Genomic DNA, 18,068 nt, shown 5'->3' with positions numbered 1-18,068 from the left:
TTTTTATTTAAAATTCTTTACAATCTGGTACTCAAACTGTTTTCCTTACTATTTCTCATCTTCTACCTCAATGCCTTTGTTCAGGTAGTATCCCTTACCTGGAAACTCACCCTCCTCTGCCTTCAGAAATGCTTAGATACTTTAAGATTCAGTTCAAATGCATTCTCCTGTAAAAAAACTACCTCTCAAAATTACTGTTATTTATTCTCTAAATAGTTATGACTTAATTTTTGGTGCACAAACTCTTATTTAGCAGAATATAATCTCATTGAGAGAAGGCATTGTTTAGTTTTTGTCTTTGCATACCCATTTCCTAGAATGCTATCAGTTTCCTAGGAATTCTTAATAAATTCTTAATGAATTAAATATAATTGGATTGGATTGAAGGCATAGTATATTTTCCTGAGCAACTGTGATTTGTAGAAGCTGTTGGGCTTAGGCATTCCAGATGGTGTTGACCCTGTTTTCCTTCCAAGATTTTCATTAATAAACAACAACAACAACAACAACTTTTACCTTCCATCTTTAAATCAATAGTGTGAATTGATTCCAAGGCAGAAGAGTGGCAAGGGCTAGGCAATGGGGGAAAGTGGGAAAAGGGGGTCTCTGTCTCTATCTAAACCCTTTTCCTCCCTCCTCAAGTTTTGGGGGGAACTCAGGCCTTAGCAGCCTGAGCTCCCTGAGAGAAAGTCAGGTAGACTCACCCCTGGGCAACAGGAGCTGAGGTAAAGTCTGTTCAAGTTTCTCTTCAGAAAGTCCCTTCAATTGGGAAGTGATGGGGGAGAGGGGGAGATTTCCAGTCACCAGCAGGAAAAGTGGGTAATACTCAGGAGAAAGTCTTTATCTACCTTCTCTCTTCCACCTCTCAAGACAGAGAGGCCTTCACAGCTCTCCTAGTCAGAGTCTTCTCTCAGGAAATTCACTCCTGGGGCCCCTCCCCCTTCGAAGTGATCAATTTCATATACTCTTCAGTCTGGCACTTTTTTCTTTAGTGCCAGCCTCTATCACATAAGTGACTTGCCCAGGGTCACACATCTAGGAAGTGTCTGAGATCATATTTGAACGCAGGACCTCTTGTCTTTGGGTCTAGCTCTCAATCTACTGAGCCACCTAGTTGTCCCCTTTTACAGATATTCAATGAATATTTTCTCCATGAAACTGGTGAGGGTGACTAACACTCCAATTCTTTCTGTCTGTGTCTGTTTATATAGACAAATGATAGACTTCTCCTTTTGCTAGTGGTTCTAGCTTATACAATCCATGAAACCCATAGGCAAAATACATTTCAAGTACAGAGTAGGCCGAATAACAAAATATGGATTTCCTAATCCAGGATTTGGGGATAGATCTGGGATATAACCTAAATTAAAATAAAGATTTGTATTCTATTTTGGATAACTTGAATATCATTTGGGGAACACATTATTGTTTTTGGTAGGAATCTGATATTTAACTGATTAAATCCCAGGCTATAAAAGATTATTATTAGCCATTAAACTCCTATTAAATAACTATATTCTGCTATAGAAGTCCCTCTTTTCTATTCTTTCAGAAAAACAATGGTTCTATAAATCAACAAGATTCCTTATTTTCCTTACCTACTCTATGATTCTGAATAGTTTTTAAAAACCATACCATATATATGTGAAATTATATGTTCTATATGTGAAAACAGAGGGGACAGTTACTCTGTACCAATATAGTATATGAAGTTGGTAATAACCTGATAAGAAGAAACGGAGATATTTTGAGATTAATTAAATGATATTGTGCCTTATTTGTCCTCGAGTTATCTCTCAGTTTCCTATAAAAACACTGCTATCAATCTGTCACTCTAGAGGATGTTGAAACAACACCAGTGGGACCTCAATATTTTTTCATTTTCCTAAGTTTACAAAATTGTAACCTAGTTATTTCCATCTCTGGTATCTCACTTACCAAAGATCAAGAAAAAAACATAGTTTCCATTGGTAGGTGGGAGATAGATGTTTTCTGGGTTGCATCATTCAATAGTTCAAAGCCCTACAGTCTTATCAAATTGATTAATCATTGGTTTACATGTTGTGATAAGGTTAAAGGAAAATTCCCCAATACCTAGTTTTTCCATTGTTTGATATAGTTAAGTTTCCTGTATATTTATCTAGATGGAGTTGGAACCTCTACTCTGAAATAGGCAATATTATGAAATCTTCTTATATCCCCTTCACATATTCAAGATTTCTATTGCCAAATTTGTTTTTACATTATATTCATTTGCAGATATAGCTTTCTCCCTTTACTCAGATAGAAATCCCTGGTACAAAAGAATTAAAAAGAAATATATATAGACCAAAAATAGTTAAGCAAACTAGCCAATACATCAATCAACACATAACAGAGTCAATCTTGTACAACCATAATCCTTTACATGTGCAAAAAAGGAAATGAGGTACCATAAAAAATTTCTTCTTTGGGGTCAAGCTCAGTCATTATAATCACAGATTCAGTTTCTTTTTGTTTTACTTATATTTTTATATTTATTGGGTATTTTATCCTGGTTATGCTTTTACTGCTTTTTATCAGCTCATTTAAGTCTTCTTATGCTTCTCTGGATTCTTCATATTCATTATTTCATATTACTAAGTAATACTTGATTCTATTCACTGCAATTTTTAAACCATTTCCAGAGAAGCTAGTAGCACAGTGGATAGAGTGCCAGTCCTGGAGTTAGGAAGATCTGGGTTCAAATCTGGTCTCAGACACTTTCTAGCTGTGTGACTCTAGGCAAGTCACTTAACCCAAATTGCTTAGTTTTTGTTATTCTTCTGTCTTAGACCAGATACTAAGACCAAAAGTAGAATTTAAAATTTTTTTGTTCATCAGTTTCCAAATTGATGGGATCTACTTTGTACTACTATGGAAAATTTTGCATATTACTAGCCTTTCTTTCTATTTCTTGTGGGAAAATAATGTTGATAGTAGTGGGATTTTTTGGTTCAAGGAGGTTAGACATTTTATTCTTAAATGTCTTAAAACAACTACAATCTGCTTTCCTAAACCTCTTGAGCAGTTCATAGCTCCACCAGCAGTGTATTAGTATATTTTGTCTTTCTACAGCATCTTCGATATTGATTCTTCCCTCAAATCTCAGTTTTTAAAAAAATTATTAAAAAAATAAATTTTAAATAGGGTAAACATATGATTATTAATTGCTAAAATACTTTTGAGAACATTTTGTTCACTTCCTACTATCACATTGTTTGAGGAATGACTCTTGGTATTAAATAGCTGCCTTAATTCCCTATAGATCTGAGATTTTGGACTCTTAACAAAGATTTTTAATATTTAGGTAATATATCTATTTTGAGATTATTGTAGCATATGGTATAAGATGTTGGTCTAAATATATTTTCTGCCAACTGCTTTTCAATTTTTCCTATAAGTTTTGGCAAATAGAGAGCTCTTCTCCAAGATAATTTTTTTCAAATTAATTGAACACTGAACTATTGGGTTAAATTGCTTCTGATTCTTCTTTTTTGTATATTGTAGTAATCAATTTAAAATACTTCACAATTTATTGAAAGCTTCTACAACCATTGCTAACAGTTATAGCTTTCAAAAAAAGCCAACTCCAGTTTTTTTGATGTGCTGGAGTGGTGGGTCCTCCCATGAAGGAAATTACTCAATTTCATATAGTATGATACTGACAAAGCTGATAGTTGTGACATTAGCTATGCAATTTAGGACTCTTTTTTTATTCTGTTCAATGAAGGTGGAATTGCCTGATGCTCCTTAAGCAACAATTCTCTAAGCATAAACTGTGGTCTTCTATACAGTCTCCCTTCTACAGATTCACTTTGCTTTGAAATCATACCTTTATCAAAGGACATTGAATTTGAAGAAGTTCTCAGACAGTGATCTGATTTCTTAGGCAGATAGTCTAAAAGTGTGACTAGTTAGATTAACAAGATATTTCTCCTTTTTCTCTTACATTTAGAATATTAGGATTCAGAAAGGGTCCTGAGGGCAATGAGAAGATACAATAGGGGTTTTGATAGTTATGTGGGCTTTGTAAATTTCTCTACTGTCTTGCAAACATGACCAATGTAGCCAACAACTTTACTGTAACTCAAGAAAAGGAAGTAGCAGAAATATTATATCTATTTGCCACCCCATCCACTACTAGTGCCTTACTCAACAATTAACTAGCACCTTCTTCATATACATTTTCTACAGAACTGTATGTCTATGTGTTGTTTTCACTGGTAGAATATGTGCTCTTTTTTAGGATTGGAATATATATATATATATATATATATATATATATATATATATATATATATGCTCTTTGAGGATTTAGCATGGTGCTTCTCATAGTGAACATTTTGAATAAATATTTTTTTCAGTTGATTTATTAATAGATACAACCCTTGAAAATGCACAAATTAGAAAGTATACTGTATGTTCTGGAACAACCCAGAGGGATCTATGAAAAAGAACACTATCCACATTCAGAGAAAAAACAATGGGAGTAGAAACACAGAAGAAAAACAAATGCTTGATTACATGGGTCAGGGGATATGATTGGCGATGTAGACTCTAAATGAACCTCCTATTGCAAACATCAACAGCATGGAAATGGGTTCTGATCAAGGACACATGTAATATCCAGTGGAATTGCATGTTGGCAATGGGAGGGTTGGGGTGAGGGGAGGGAGTAATAGAATATGATTTTTGTAACCACAATGTATAATTGTCATAGTATATAAAATCAATATATTTTTCTACTTTGAAAAAAAAAAAGTATACTGTACAATTGACACTGAAAGAAATCTAGACCCCTTCAGGAAATTCAGAGCTTGAGACTAGCGATTTCATGACTTCAGTCAAAGCAACTTAAACAGTTTACCCATAATCTGCCCCATTAAGGGTTAGTTTCCAGGAGATGAGTGATTAGTAAACATGGTATTTTCATTTCCAGAAGATGGCAGTCTAGCACCCTAAAAGGCACTCATTGTGATGGCCTTAGTACTCACATTATATGTTGGAGACTGCTGAATTGAAAATAATTTTATTGTTTCTTAATCAATGAAATGCTAGTAGCTTAAGCTTTTCTATCCTTTTTGTTGGCAAAATTGTTGCTGCAATACAATGGGGTGTGGACAGAGATAAGAGGCCAAAAGCAATGGGAAGAAGCAGCAGGAACTTTAGACTCTTTATTTTTAGCTACTGAGCAGAAATAAGGTGAATTGCTTTTTGGTGACAATTAAGAATACTTTCCACTGCTTAGTCTAATTGGTGTAGCTCATGAAATAATACTATTTATTTGTTCAACTACAGATAAAGAAACATAAATTGAACTGTTTGTTTCCTGTCTAAATTAAAACTGTTATCATGAAGGGTGTCACTGACCTTTAATCTAGAAACCCTTTTTCTCTTTGCCCTCAAGGACTTTGCACAGTTTTGGCTGTCTTTTTTAACTGCTCCTCTTCTGTCTCTTTTGCAAATAAATTGTTATCTTGTCCCCAAGATGTCCCTTTCTTTCTTTCCTCTTCTTGCTTCTTCCCACCTCACCTATCTCTTCTTTAAATTTTTTAAAGACCCATCTAAGATAATATAGCTTCTATGAAGTCATTCTCTCCTTGACCTTCCATTCAGTCTCTTAGCTTCAGCTCCCACATCTAAGGTATTGAAATCAGAGTGAGACATATAGATTTAAGATTTTCTATTTCTAGTCTTAAACCCTTCTTGAGCTTCAGTTCAAATTTTCCATTTGTATGTGCTACTATCATCTCAAATTCAACATCTTTAAGTTTTCTCCTTCAAACCAGTTTCTCTTCTTGACCCCTTTATTTTTTGTTAATGGAACCATTGTTATGTCAGTCTTCCTGGTTCACAAGCCTTGAGTAATTTTTTTTTGAAAATTTTATTTAATTAGTCAATTTAGAACATTATTCCTTGGTTACAAGAATCATATTCTTTCCCTCCTCTCCTAGCTGTAGCTGACATGCAATCCCACTAGGTATTACTTGTGTCCTTGATCAGAGCCTATTTCCATGTTGTTGATGTTTGCACTAGGATGATCATTTAGAGTCTACATCCCCAATCATATCCCCCTCGACCCATGTAATCAAGCAGTTGTTTTTCTTCTGTGTTTCTACTCCCTTGAGTAATTAAAAATGTTTTTCCCCATTAATAAGTATTTCTTTTTTCTCCCTTCCATCACCACCTCCAAAAAGAAAAGAAAAGAAAAACAAAGCCCATGTATAAAGCCATTCAGCTAGTAATTCAATGTCAATTCATTTTTGATGTTATCTGTAATGTCTTTTTTCCCTTTCCATTCCCACTGCTACCATCCTATTCCAGACCTCACATTGTTTCAACTTACAACCTTCCCATTCTAACATTACCCACACACTCAGCAACAGATTAATCCTCCAAAATTTTTACCGTTTTGATTCTGTCCCAGAAGCCTGTACTAGTTCCCTGTTGTCTACTAAAGAAAAACCAAATTTCTTAGCCTAACATGACGACTCTCTAAGACATTGCACCTGCCTTCCTCTCCTGCCTTGCCTCCTACAGGGACCTTATTGCTTCATCCAAACTCCAGCTACCTCTCATAATCCTAATAATCACTATAATCCTTTCATAATCCTGATAATCATTTTGCTGTGACATCATTAATACCCTATAACCAAACCTTATTATATTGTCACAAAACCCACCTGTAATGGCATCTAGATAATTGCCTCTGCTTCGGGACATATGATTGACAACCATCTGAGCTAGCATGTAAGCCCTGAGGAGCCTAACTGCCCAGAGCTTTAGTCTGCTTATCAGTCCAGGGAGCTTACTGAGGGCATGGGAAATGCTGCTGCTTTTATGGCGCTCTCCTTTATAATATCCCTTGAACTGAAGTAGTTTTTGTGGAACCATTTAACAAATATAAACAGGGTAAACCTATGCTCATTTTCCCCCACCATAATTTGGTCTTTTTGTCTTAAATATCCCACCCCTTCTCTTTTTTATTTTTCTTTCTTTTTTTCTTTCTCGTTTTAATTTTTACTTCAATATTCTTCAAGACTCATTTTGCTACAATGCTTTGCAGAAAATGTTTTTCTCACCTCACCAAGGAGGGTCTTTCCTTCCTCTAAACTTTTTTGACTTGCACAGTTTATACTCATTACATTGGGACTTTTCTGATTCAGTTGCTGTGGTACTTTCTCCTCTTGCCCCTTTCCCTATCTCCACCCCACCTTTATAACTTCCTTTTGTCTCCTATTAGACTGCAAACTTCTTAAAGACCCTCTCTTTTGGTATTTGAACCCCAGAGTTTAACACACAGTAGGGGCTTATTAAATGTTCCTTTTTTTTTTTTTTAAACCCTTACCTTCCGTCTTGGAGTCAATACTGTGTATTGGTTCCAATACAGGAGAGTGGTAAGGCTAGGTAGGCAATGGGGGTTAAGTGACTTGCCCAGGGTCACACAGCTAGGATGTGTCTGAGGCCAGATTTGAACCTAGGATCTCCCATCTTTGGCCTGGCTCTCAATCCCCTGAGCTACCCAGAATGTTTCTTGATTGATTACTAGTCAATCATAAGAGCCACTTTTTTATGGTGTAATAGATTATGCTTACATATTATAAAATGGGGATAACTCACAACTTGCATGCATCCAGTGATGGATAAGGGATAATAGATTTAGAACTAGGCCATCTGGTTCAAATCTCATTTTACAGATGAGGAAACTGAGACTCAGGAAAGTTAAGTGACTTTTCCAAGTTCATACAGATAAGTGGCAAAGCCAGAATTTAAACCCACTCCACTTCATATCCAATATCTTTTCGAATGTACCAAACCAGGGAAATAATGTATGGATCAAATTAGGTGATAAAGTGTTTGCAAATCTTAATTCAGGTTAAAATGTTAATTACAATAATAATGACATATTATTATTAGGCATCATAGTGAAGGGCAAGGATCTTATTGCATATCATTGCATGTATTAAGACTTGTGTTTTGTACCTAAGAGATGCTCAATACATTTTTGTTGAATAAATAAGTAGTCTTTTAAAATGCAAATTCCCCTGGGAAGTATAACACTTGAAGTCATTAGCAGGTATTATCAGAGATTAACAAGTCAGTCACTTAGGAAAATCAAGAGAAAAGGTGATAAAAAGGAAAGAAACTTTTGATGAGGAAGATAGAAAAGGTTAGTTTCTTCATACTGCTTCAATTTCTAATGGGGAGGGAGAATAGAATCATATATCATATCTTCTTTTCAGCACAAATTTTCTAATTCCTTACAATCCCCCAAACCTTTTCTTCGTCCTATGAGGTACCAGAAATTCCAGTATGAATTTAAGACTTTGATCCCTGATATAAGTGTAGATTTCTAAAGGGCTATAAAAGCTGAAATGGTTCATCAGTCATTTATACCAGAGTAGGAATAAAGGATCATACACCAGGTTTCAGTAATAAAGAGGAAAGACTGGGAAGATATCTGGCTAGTGTGATTCATTTTTTTTCTTGAAATAAAACATTTTAATAGGGAGTGCATTTGGAGCATGAGGCTTGGAAATGAAGATGTACTGTGTGAAGAAGGCCTCTTGGATGAATGGAATGGGGAGTAATATGAGGCTGAAAAGATAGGCTGGGTTCTTCTCCCCTGTGATTAGAAATTCTCCAAAAGTTTAAATATGTGTCTAGTTTCGTAGAGAATTTTTTTAAAAGAGTTCAAGAGTCACTGCTTAAGCTTTTGCTTAACTTTTCTGCTTGTCAAAATTTTCAGTGCCACTTAGATTTAGCAGTCCCTGTCCTGATTGCTAACATGTATCAGCCAAATTGCCTTTTGAATATGAACCCAAGGAATATTGCCTGGAAGCCACTTGCCCCTTCAAACCATTAAAACCATCATTAGCCATTAAAAAGTGAATATAAGTCAAACATCAAGTAAAAAGAAAAAAGCTCTAACACATGTCCAACATTTTATGGTAAGGATAAACACTTACAAGGAAATAATTTAAAAATATTTACTGTAACAAATGTTTTCATTTTGCTTTTGTTTGTTTGATAATGTCACATTTACTCTGATGCCATAAGTTTTTGTTTCTTCCATTTCTTTTGGAATATCTTTTTCTTTTGAGCATCCTCTTCATCTGGTTAGGAACAATCTGCTCCTATTCAGTAAGCATCATTTCAATATGGCAAGGGGAACTCATGTATGGGTTGATTCACACATGAGCCCTCTAAGTCTATCTTTGCATTTTGGGAGCCTTGTTAACCTGGATATGCTCAATGACAAGAAAATCCACATCCAAACCCTTAAATTCTGCATTACTCTCTGCATTTTTAAACATATGAAGCAAGAATTCAGCACTCTGTTTGGGCCAATGACCTTGTGTCCAAGCCCACTGCTTAGCCTGGGCTCACCTGCCAACTCCACCATTGTACCAATGTTTCTTTAATGTGACTTCTTTCAAATATTTGGTAGCTTTTCGGATATGCATGCCCTTGATGGCTTGGGCTGTTTCATGGGTGTTCTTGAAGTGGACACGGAGATTTGAGCCCCTTGACTTGCGTCATTTTGTATGGTTCTTTGGATCAAGAAAATAACTCACCATTTTGAATGATTACCTAGGGTGGCTCAAGGGAAGAGGAAGAGCAAAGGCTTTCAGGAAACTTGATGGCTGACTAGTGGGATTCAGAGAGAAGCTCAAAGAGAAGAAAATGGCCACAGAATAGTGGATCTGAGGGAGAGAGGGGACCCTGAAGAAATCTGGCTTAATTTTCAGTTTTTCCCAGTATTTTCTCTGTTACCTAAGAAGGGGATTACCATTAGGTAATAATTAGGCATGGATTATACCAGGCTGTAGCTATTGTAGTGCCAGCAAACACTGTGATATCTACAGCTGGTAAGTGCCTCTCACCCCTTCCCTGGACTGTGTCTGAGTCTTGTATTCTCATTACTTTTATTCATTATTAATCCTACAGAAATTTAAGCAATTATTTTAAGTTCTTTGAGAGCAAAAACTGTATCATTTTTGCATATGTATCCCTAGCACCTAGGGGACCAGCATACAGTAAGTGTTTAATAAATATTTGTTGAGCAATGATGTGTTCAGTCCTGTTAGAGGCTGTGGGAAATCCAAGACAAATAAATGCTATGGCCTGTCTCTCCCATATTGGTCTAGGTCAGACAGGCTGTCTCAAGGCCAAGCCCTCTGCCTCTCTGTCTGTCTGTCTAGTTCTGCTTTTCTAGCTCCTTCTTTATCTCCGTCTGGGGTTTGAACAGCTCTAAATTATCTTAACAAAGTATACTCCAGTATCTGCCTTTCTAGTCAGCGCTTTGATGGAATACGTGTTTTGTCTGCTCTAAGAAACTTTTCAAAAAATTTCAGTTCTTTCTGTTACTATATACCAGAGTCTTTAAATGTGGCATGGCTTATCACAGAACAAATACCTATGGGCCTCAGAGAACAGAATTTTCTTATGCACTTATTGAAGGTAACATTGAAAAATGCTCAATATCATTTGCCCTCATGGTACATATCCTACCATCCTTTAGTATTGGCTCTGCTTTGAATCTCCCTCAAGTAACAATTTATCTTGCATCATGGAATAACTGGCATAATTTTCTTGAAATATCATTTTTGTAGGTTAAAACTGTGGGGGAAGATAGATGGCTCAGTAGATTGAGAGCCAGACCTAGAAACAAGAGATCTAGGGTCCAAATCTGAATTTAATTCCTAACTGTGTAATCCTGGGTTTAACCCCAATTAAACCCAATTGCCTGGCCTTTACTGCTCTTCGGCCTTGGAGCAAATCCTGATTCGAAGATGGAAAGAAAGGGTTTAAAAAAAAAAAACTGCCCCTTTCAACCAGGGGGAATTTGGCAACTTTGCATACTTTATTATCATAGATAGTCCCTGATTTTATCAATTCTGATAACTAGTGAATCTTCTGGAACTATGTGTCATTTTTGGCTATGTGTAAATAAAGATAGAGATATAGTGGAAGGAGCATGAATAATACTTTTGGTTAAGATGACAATGACAAGGTCTTAGAGGAGCCCAGTTCTCCCATATGTATTTAAGCAGTGATATAAACAAGGCAACAAATCAAATGTTGGTCAAAGAATATAAAGATTTATGTGCTTCTTCATGTAGCCAAGGACTACACAAAAAGATAACCTGAAGCCAGAAGCACTGGGAGAAACATCCTGGGAAGGAAAGTTAGTGTAGGCTTATATGAACAAGCCCCAAATTCAGTATCTATGGTAGAGATGCTTTAAGGGTGACAATAGTCCATAGCAGTTCCTGGAGTAGGGAGGCCTCTTGTTAGTAGGAATAAAATTCTTTGCACCCTGACTAGGGATAACTAGCTGTGGAGCTGTGCACAGGAACACGGAAGCTTGTCGGTGTTCTGAGGGCAGACACACAATGAAAGGTGGCAGTCATTGGAATATGAACCCTAGAAATGAAAAATAGGACCCAAATACCCCATCTGATAGTTTTGAAGAGGGTAAAGCCTAACTCTGGTACAAAAATTCAAATCAGAAACTTTGTTTGGAGATATGAGTAAACAGAATAAGATATTCAACACTAAGAGAAGTTTGGTAAATCAATCTAGAAGAAGGGTTTTACTCCACAGAAAATACAGTAGTGCTGTTTGAGATATGGAACTGGTAGACTACCTTCCTTCATTTTTTTCATTAATTCCCTTGATATTCTTGATCTTTTGTTCTTACATATGAATTTTGTTATTATTTTTCTGGTTATATAAAACAATTTTGGTTGTTTGGCACTAATTAAATATATTAATTTATATAGAATTGTCATTTTTATTACATTAGCTTAGGCCAACCCATGAACAATCAATATTTTTCCAGTTCAGATCAGACTTTATTTGTGTGAAAAATGTTTTAAAATTGTGTTCATATAATTCAGGTATTTGCTTGTCAGGTAGATTATCAGGCATTTTATATTGTCTTGAGTTATTTTAAATGGAATTTCTCTTTCTATCTCTTGTTATTGGACTTTGTTGGCAATATATAGAAATACTAATGATTTATGTGGATTTATTTTGTATCTTGCAACTTTGATAAAGTTATTATTTCAACTATGTTTTTAGTTGATTCTCTCGAATTCTCTAAGAACACCATCATATCATTTGCATGGAGTGATAGTTTAGTTTCTTCCTTGCCTACGTTAATTCCTTCAATTTCTTTCTTCTAGTATTGCTAAAGCTAACATTGCCAGCACAATATTGAATAATAGTGGTGGTAATGGGCATCCTTGCTTCACTCTTGATCTTATTGGAAAGACATTTCTTAACCCCATGGCAGATGATAATTGCTGATAATTTTAGATAGCTACTACTTATTATCTTAAGAAAATAGATCCAGCATGCAAAAAAGAGCAACTCAAGAGGGGGAAGGGCAAGGAGGATGGAGGATTTCATAAAAGGAACACAGAAGAGCTGAGGGGAAACTGCCAGATTACCTCACTTCTCTTTGGTAACTCATCTATAGTGGTTGGTCTAAGAGAAACCTCTGAGACAGAAGACCTTCTGAACAATCTCCCCAGGCACTGCTGATGGCTCACAAGGCCCAAAGAACTGTGAGCTCCCTTGTGCTGGGGCTTAGGGTCTAACCTCAGGCTTGGGCAATGGTTCCTGATCTCACTCGAGACTTGAACAGGACAGGTATATTTCAGACTGCCTTGTGCTGAGGGCAGGTCCTCCCTGAAGGCTTGGGAAAGGGCTCTGAGCCTCTTGTTATGCTTGCACCAACTAAGCATACTGCTGACTGCCCTGCACTGGGGCTTGGGGCCTCAAAATGGGCTGGGACAGTGGTTCAAACTGCCTTGTACTAGGGTTTGGGACCTCATTGCAGGGCTTACACAAGGACTTGAAAGTTCAAGGAATAGCTCTTGATAGTGTATGCTCTGCTGTTGGCTTAGGCAGAGTCTTGGAGTCTTGAAGTTGACTTGGGTCCAGGTTCAGAGCCTATATCACTAACTGTAGGGTGGGGGAGCTTGGTGTTTGCTTGCCCTGGTATTCCTTGGTATGGCTTTGCTATGAGCTTGCATTCCCTTCTCTCTCTGGTGAATCAGATCCTTGCTGCCTAACTTTCAAGTCATTTTCCTTTTGGGTGGGTCACTCCAATATTTGTTTTTAATTTTTTTTTAAGTTTGGTTGGAGAGTATTTTTAGAGCTGTCCTGTCTTGCCATCTCCTCTGCCATCTTGGCTCTGCCCCAACTTCTATTCTTTACATTCTAGTTCCTCTGATTTGTGCTGTGTTTTTGAGGTACATCATGGTGCAGCTACCTTGTTCATCTTTCTAGCTACTATTATTGGTGAACCACATGGATCTGAAGCAGTGAGGAAATAATAGCATTTATTTAGCAGAAAAGAAAGTGACAAGAGATTAATAAAGGAGTCAATGAAATTAATCTACATTCTACCTGGTGGTCTTCATTTCTTCCTTCTAGTTTAGTTTTGTATAACAACAAAGCCAGAACATTTTGGCCAATTGTAGGTTTTGCCACTGAGGACCTAAATGGCTTCAGGCCTCTGACCAATTGCATTAGTACACTACAGAGGTTCCCCTGAATGCTGTGAACAGTCATGTCCACTGCTTTATTACAGGTGGTTCTATAGCCATAGCTTAGATCATTTATCTCAAATTGTACATTGCTGACATCCACATAGCAGAGGTTAGGACAGGTTAGCTGGTTAGAGAATCAACAACAAAACAGAGGAGAAAAGGGAATACAGGTATCAACATCGCGAAATTTGGTCACCAGTTTGGCTGACAACTTATTTTAGAACTTGGACAGGTAATTCAAAAGGGAAGTAAAAACGTCCATTGTTTTAAGGCCTACATTTTTGGCTTTACATGGAAGTGCAAAACATCTCAAAATTTAAAGCAAAACAACAAAAATATAACCCTCCCAACTTTTTGCACAACATTTTCAAGGCCATTGAAATTTTCATCCCCCTGGACTGGCTTTCTTGGGCTTAACACCATAAATCTCAGCTGGCAGATAAATGTCTCCATAGCCCTATATAAAAAAAAATCATCCTCATATACCCATCTTTATTGTAAAATTGGTAATCTTTTCATAGAAGACAGTGATGAATTTGGAAAAAATATCACAAAATAGCAGCTTTCTACTCTCAAATATCAGCTTTCCCCCCTCTTTTCATTCAATGCATGAATATTTTCCATTTGGTCTATAGCATGGTAAATGTTGTAAGAATTTTGCATCTTGTTACTGCATGCTTGAGCTCCCTTTCCATCTCATATATTTCCCCTTCTCTCTCTTCTTCTTTCCCTTAAGACTCATCTGGGGTCTCTGTGTTTTTCAAGCACAGATTCAGAGACTGGCATCAGCTCTGACAGGGAGGAGCTAGGGAAAAGAGACATCCAGTGAGGTGGTGGCTAGAGGGAGGGAGGAGGAGGTGAAGGGATATGTTCTGGAGCAGAAGGTACTCCTGGGACATATTAAAAAGATGGACGCTTTGCCCTAGTGCTATTTCTGCATTTATGCCTTTTTAATGGTCCAGTAGAGAGATCAATAGGATGTGTGCGACCAGGTTAATAATGGGAATGTTAGGTGACAGCAATGAACAAGATGGTTATGGAATCTACAGACTAATGAAAAATACTGCTGAAAACTGACTCCCCCCTTCCTTTTCTTTCCCTCCCCCCAGGGCTGCCACGGAAGTTCTTGCAGTATTGCTGAAATCCAGTAAGTGCCTCTTTTAAAAATTATTTATTTTCCTCACAAAGGTGAATGAACTGAGCTTTCTTGCCATCTCTATCTAGCTTCTTGCCTATAAAACAACAAGGCAGAGCCCTAAAGATTCCTTTGGAGAATATCATTTTATGCTGTGGGCACAAGTTCATCAAGACAATTAATATTGTCCCAAATAGCAGCATCCTTGCATATACATGCCTATACATTTGACCCCATAATCCAAATGTATGTGTCAGGTCTTAGATTCCAGAATTCTTTCCTACTTCTTGTTTCATTGACCCCCAAAGTCCACTGAAAACAATAGCAGTATTAGAGCGGGCTTCAAGTGTCAAGAGGAATGGGAATATCCTGTATTTTCAGAATGTGTGTGTAGGAATTAATGGATGGGGAGGAATGTTTGGTGACACCAATGTCATATGTACCCAGAAGCAGAGGATATTGCCAATTATTTGGACAGCGGAGACAATTGTTCTGAGTATAATACCAACTCTCCTCTTAATTATGTCATTAAAAAAAAGCACTTGAATGTGGGGGTAATCTTAATTCGACCTAACTAGATGGAGTCAAATTTCATAATATCAAATATTATTAATTTGGGGTATAACATATATATATATATATTTTTTTTTTTTGGTAGGAAAGAGGAGTCCAGGCCTGTGATTTTATTAGTGTAGTGAAGGCTGAGTAGGGAACTTCTTTTTATCAGTAGAGGCCAGCAGTCAAACTCTAATAAATATTTATAGAGAACTGCTTGAAGTAATGAGAGTTTAAGTGACTTTCTTGTGGTCATACAGTATCTTATAATATATCAAAGGTAGACTTGAATTCAAGACTTTCTGACTCCAAAGTTGATTCTGTATGCTTTTTTACATTATCCTTTTCCTCTTTTTATTCTGTCCTTTATACTTGACATATTTGAATTTTAATCTTGGCTCTAGTACTATGTTTCTCTAGAAATGAAGATCATGTATTTTTTGAGAAGCTAATGTTTCATAGAAACAGTATATAACCTGTGACCCAATCTGTGCTCATTCATACATATCAGGTCTGGTCCTGATGGCCTAATCCAAAGACAGTCAGTTTCTTTCATTGGCTTGTTACCTTCAACTCAAATTACTCCAGGAAAACCCCTGAATATGCTCAAGTATATATCATGACTCCTTCCTCAGAAGTAAGAAAAAAAGACTTTCCAGTTTTAATACGAACACTAAGAATAAGAAATGCAAATTGAATAATGGACCACTAATATTTCACCCTTTGGAAAATTCAGATATCACAAAGGACTCACAGGACTCCATAAACAGATTAATAGGAAAACAAAAATCAAAACAAAACAAAACAAAAATATAGCCCTGAAGTTGCCAGTCACCTCTCCCAGGAAACAACCTAAATTGGGGTTATTACTGTGATGACTATTTGACATTCTGATGAAAATATCTTTCCCATAGAGTCCTATACCTAGGGTTGTTTTGAGATTCATAGTAATAACCCCTAGTTCTGGAGACTCCCTCAAAATGAATGCATTCTTTGAGGATTACTGAACAAGCAATTCTTTTCCAATTAGGCTTGCAGAGACGAACTTATTCACTGTCTACTTTCCACACAAGACATTGATTAAGAGGTATGCAGATGGTTCTCTTCGTTCTTCAAGGATCAGACTGTATCAAGAAATGCCTTTATTGTTCTAGAAAATATGATCCTTGAACTTTCAAACCCGAAAATTCTCAAACTTGGGGTTATTCCCAAGGCAATGCCAAAAGAATGTCCTTTTCTCTACAGAAGGTCATATTCTATGATTATGTTGCTTTAGAGAATTTGAAATTTCCCTTCCTCTATCGAAGAGTCTGGGGTTCGTGAATATTTTCTGAGTTACCCTCTTAGGTTATATGAGCCCCAAGCATGTCTACCTCTGCTGTATACTTCTTCACCTCTAATGTTAATCCAACTATTCTCATGTCAGGTTGAGGAAGCCCAATGTCAGGTCTCTGGTCTCTGATATTTTTAAAAGTTAAAACAATAAATAAAAGCAGAAAGGAGTCCATGAATTTGAGTTCCAGAACCATCTCTCTAAAGTCACCTGATGAAGGACCCAGAGTTCAACTATGTTTTTGCCATAAATCACAATTAACTTGTCAGAAGGTAGAGGGAAATCTCACCTCTCCCATTACCTTGCCACAGTCTGAAAAAGGCACAAATGAAAAGCAAATAGGGAATTCTAAAGAGATAGTGAGTTGCTTTGTCAGCTTGCTTTTACATACCATAGAGAGATGGCTCCACTGACTAGTCTATTCTGAATTTTAGCTAGTCAATCATCTTGGATTTTTCCATGTCCTCTTAGAAAATCAACCATAGCCTTGCTTATACCATCAATTGTCCCTAAACAAAGACCCGTCCTTTTTTATCTCATCAAGGTGATTACAGAATTCATACAATTGTTCAAGAGCTTCCCTGATCAGAAGAGAAAAAGAAAGTCCCTGACCTCAAAGTACCTACATTTCAAATAGAAGTCCTTATGTATCCTTCTGCCAACATTGGCCCCTGAACCAAGATGGATCACAACTATTGAATACAAGTTGTTAGGCAAGAAGGGAAAGAGCTCCAATGAAATTCAGATTATAATGGTAGACCTTTGAATTAAAAGGATGAGATTGTGGGGCAACTAGGAGGATCAGTAGATTGAGAGTCAGGTCTAGGGGAGGGAGGTCCTGGGTTCAAATATGGTCTCAGACACTTCTTAACTGTGTGATCCTAGGCAAGTCACTTAAGCCCCATTGCCTAGCCCTTGCTACTCTTCTGCCTTGGAACCATTATACAGTATTGACTCTAAGATGGAAATTAAGGATTTTTTAAAAAATTAATTTAATTTTAAAAAGGATGAGATGTGAAGCAATAGATGTCATGCAGTTCTGTTATTCCTTTCACATTTCTTGCTGTTTCACCTCTTTGGAGTAATGGTACAATCAATGTAGTAATAAAGGTCAGTCACATTGAAAGTCTGTTTGCCCCTTCTCTGTTGGTGATACTAACACCACAGTAACAAGATATGCAGCCATAGTTTCTTTGTGTTAAAACATTTGTGTTTGTCATTGATTTATAAGACAAGAAATCACCGAATACTATAAAATTGTAACACACTCATGTTTAAAAGCTTCTGTAGATCTAACAGGGAAATTCAGATATTTTATTATTCATGTTGTACTATCCTTTGCTTATTAGATGCCAATACCATTCCATAGAAGCCAAAGCAAATGCAGAACCCATTATTTTAGCCTAATTGATACTGTATGCTAATCAAAGTTAAAACCAGAACACAAAATTGATCA

General features: G+C 36.7%; 1 protein-coding gene and 1 pseudogene across 1 annotated transcript in view; one reads left to right on the top strand and one right to left on the bottom strand.

Moving 5' to 3' along the window:
• Positions 1–18,068, top strand: part of AGBL1 (AGBL carboxypeptidase 1) — a 1,041,995-nt gene that overhangs the window by 141,438 nt on the left and 882,489 nt on the right. Inside the window, exon 6 of the mRNA XM_007479385.3 lies at positions 14,699–14,736. Coding sequence (XP_007479447.2) covers positions 14,699–14,736 — 38 coding nt within the window. The remainder of the gene's footprint in view (positions 1–14,698; positions 14,737–18,068) is intronic.
• Positions 9,064–9,602, bottom strand: LOC103105009 (60S ribosomal protein L17-like; annotated as a pseudogene).

The sequence above is a fragment of the Monodelphis domestica genome, chromosome 1, assembly GCF_027887165.1.
Source record: "Monodelphis domestica isolate mMonDom1 chromosome 1, mMonDom1.pri, whole genome shotgun sequence".
Classification (NCBI taxonomy): Eukaryota; Metazoa; Chordata; class Mammalia; order Didelphimorphia; family Didelphidae; genus Monodelphis; species Monodelphis domestica.
The sequence above is the reverse complement of the archived record's forward strand: the minus strand, read 5'-3'. Positions and strand labels throughout refer to the sequence as shown.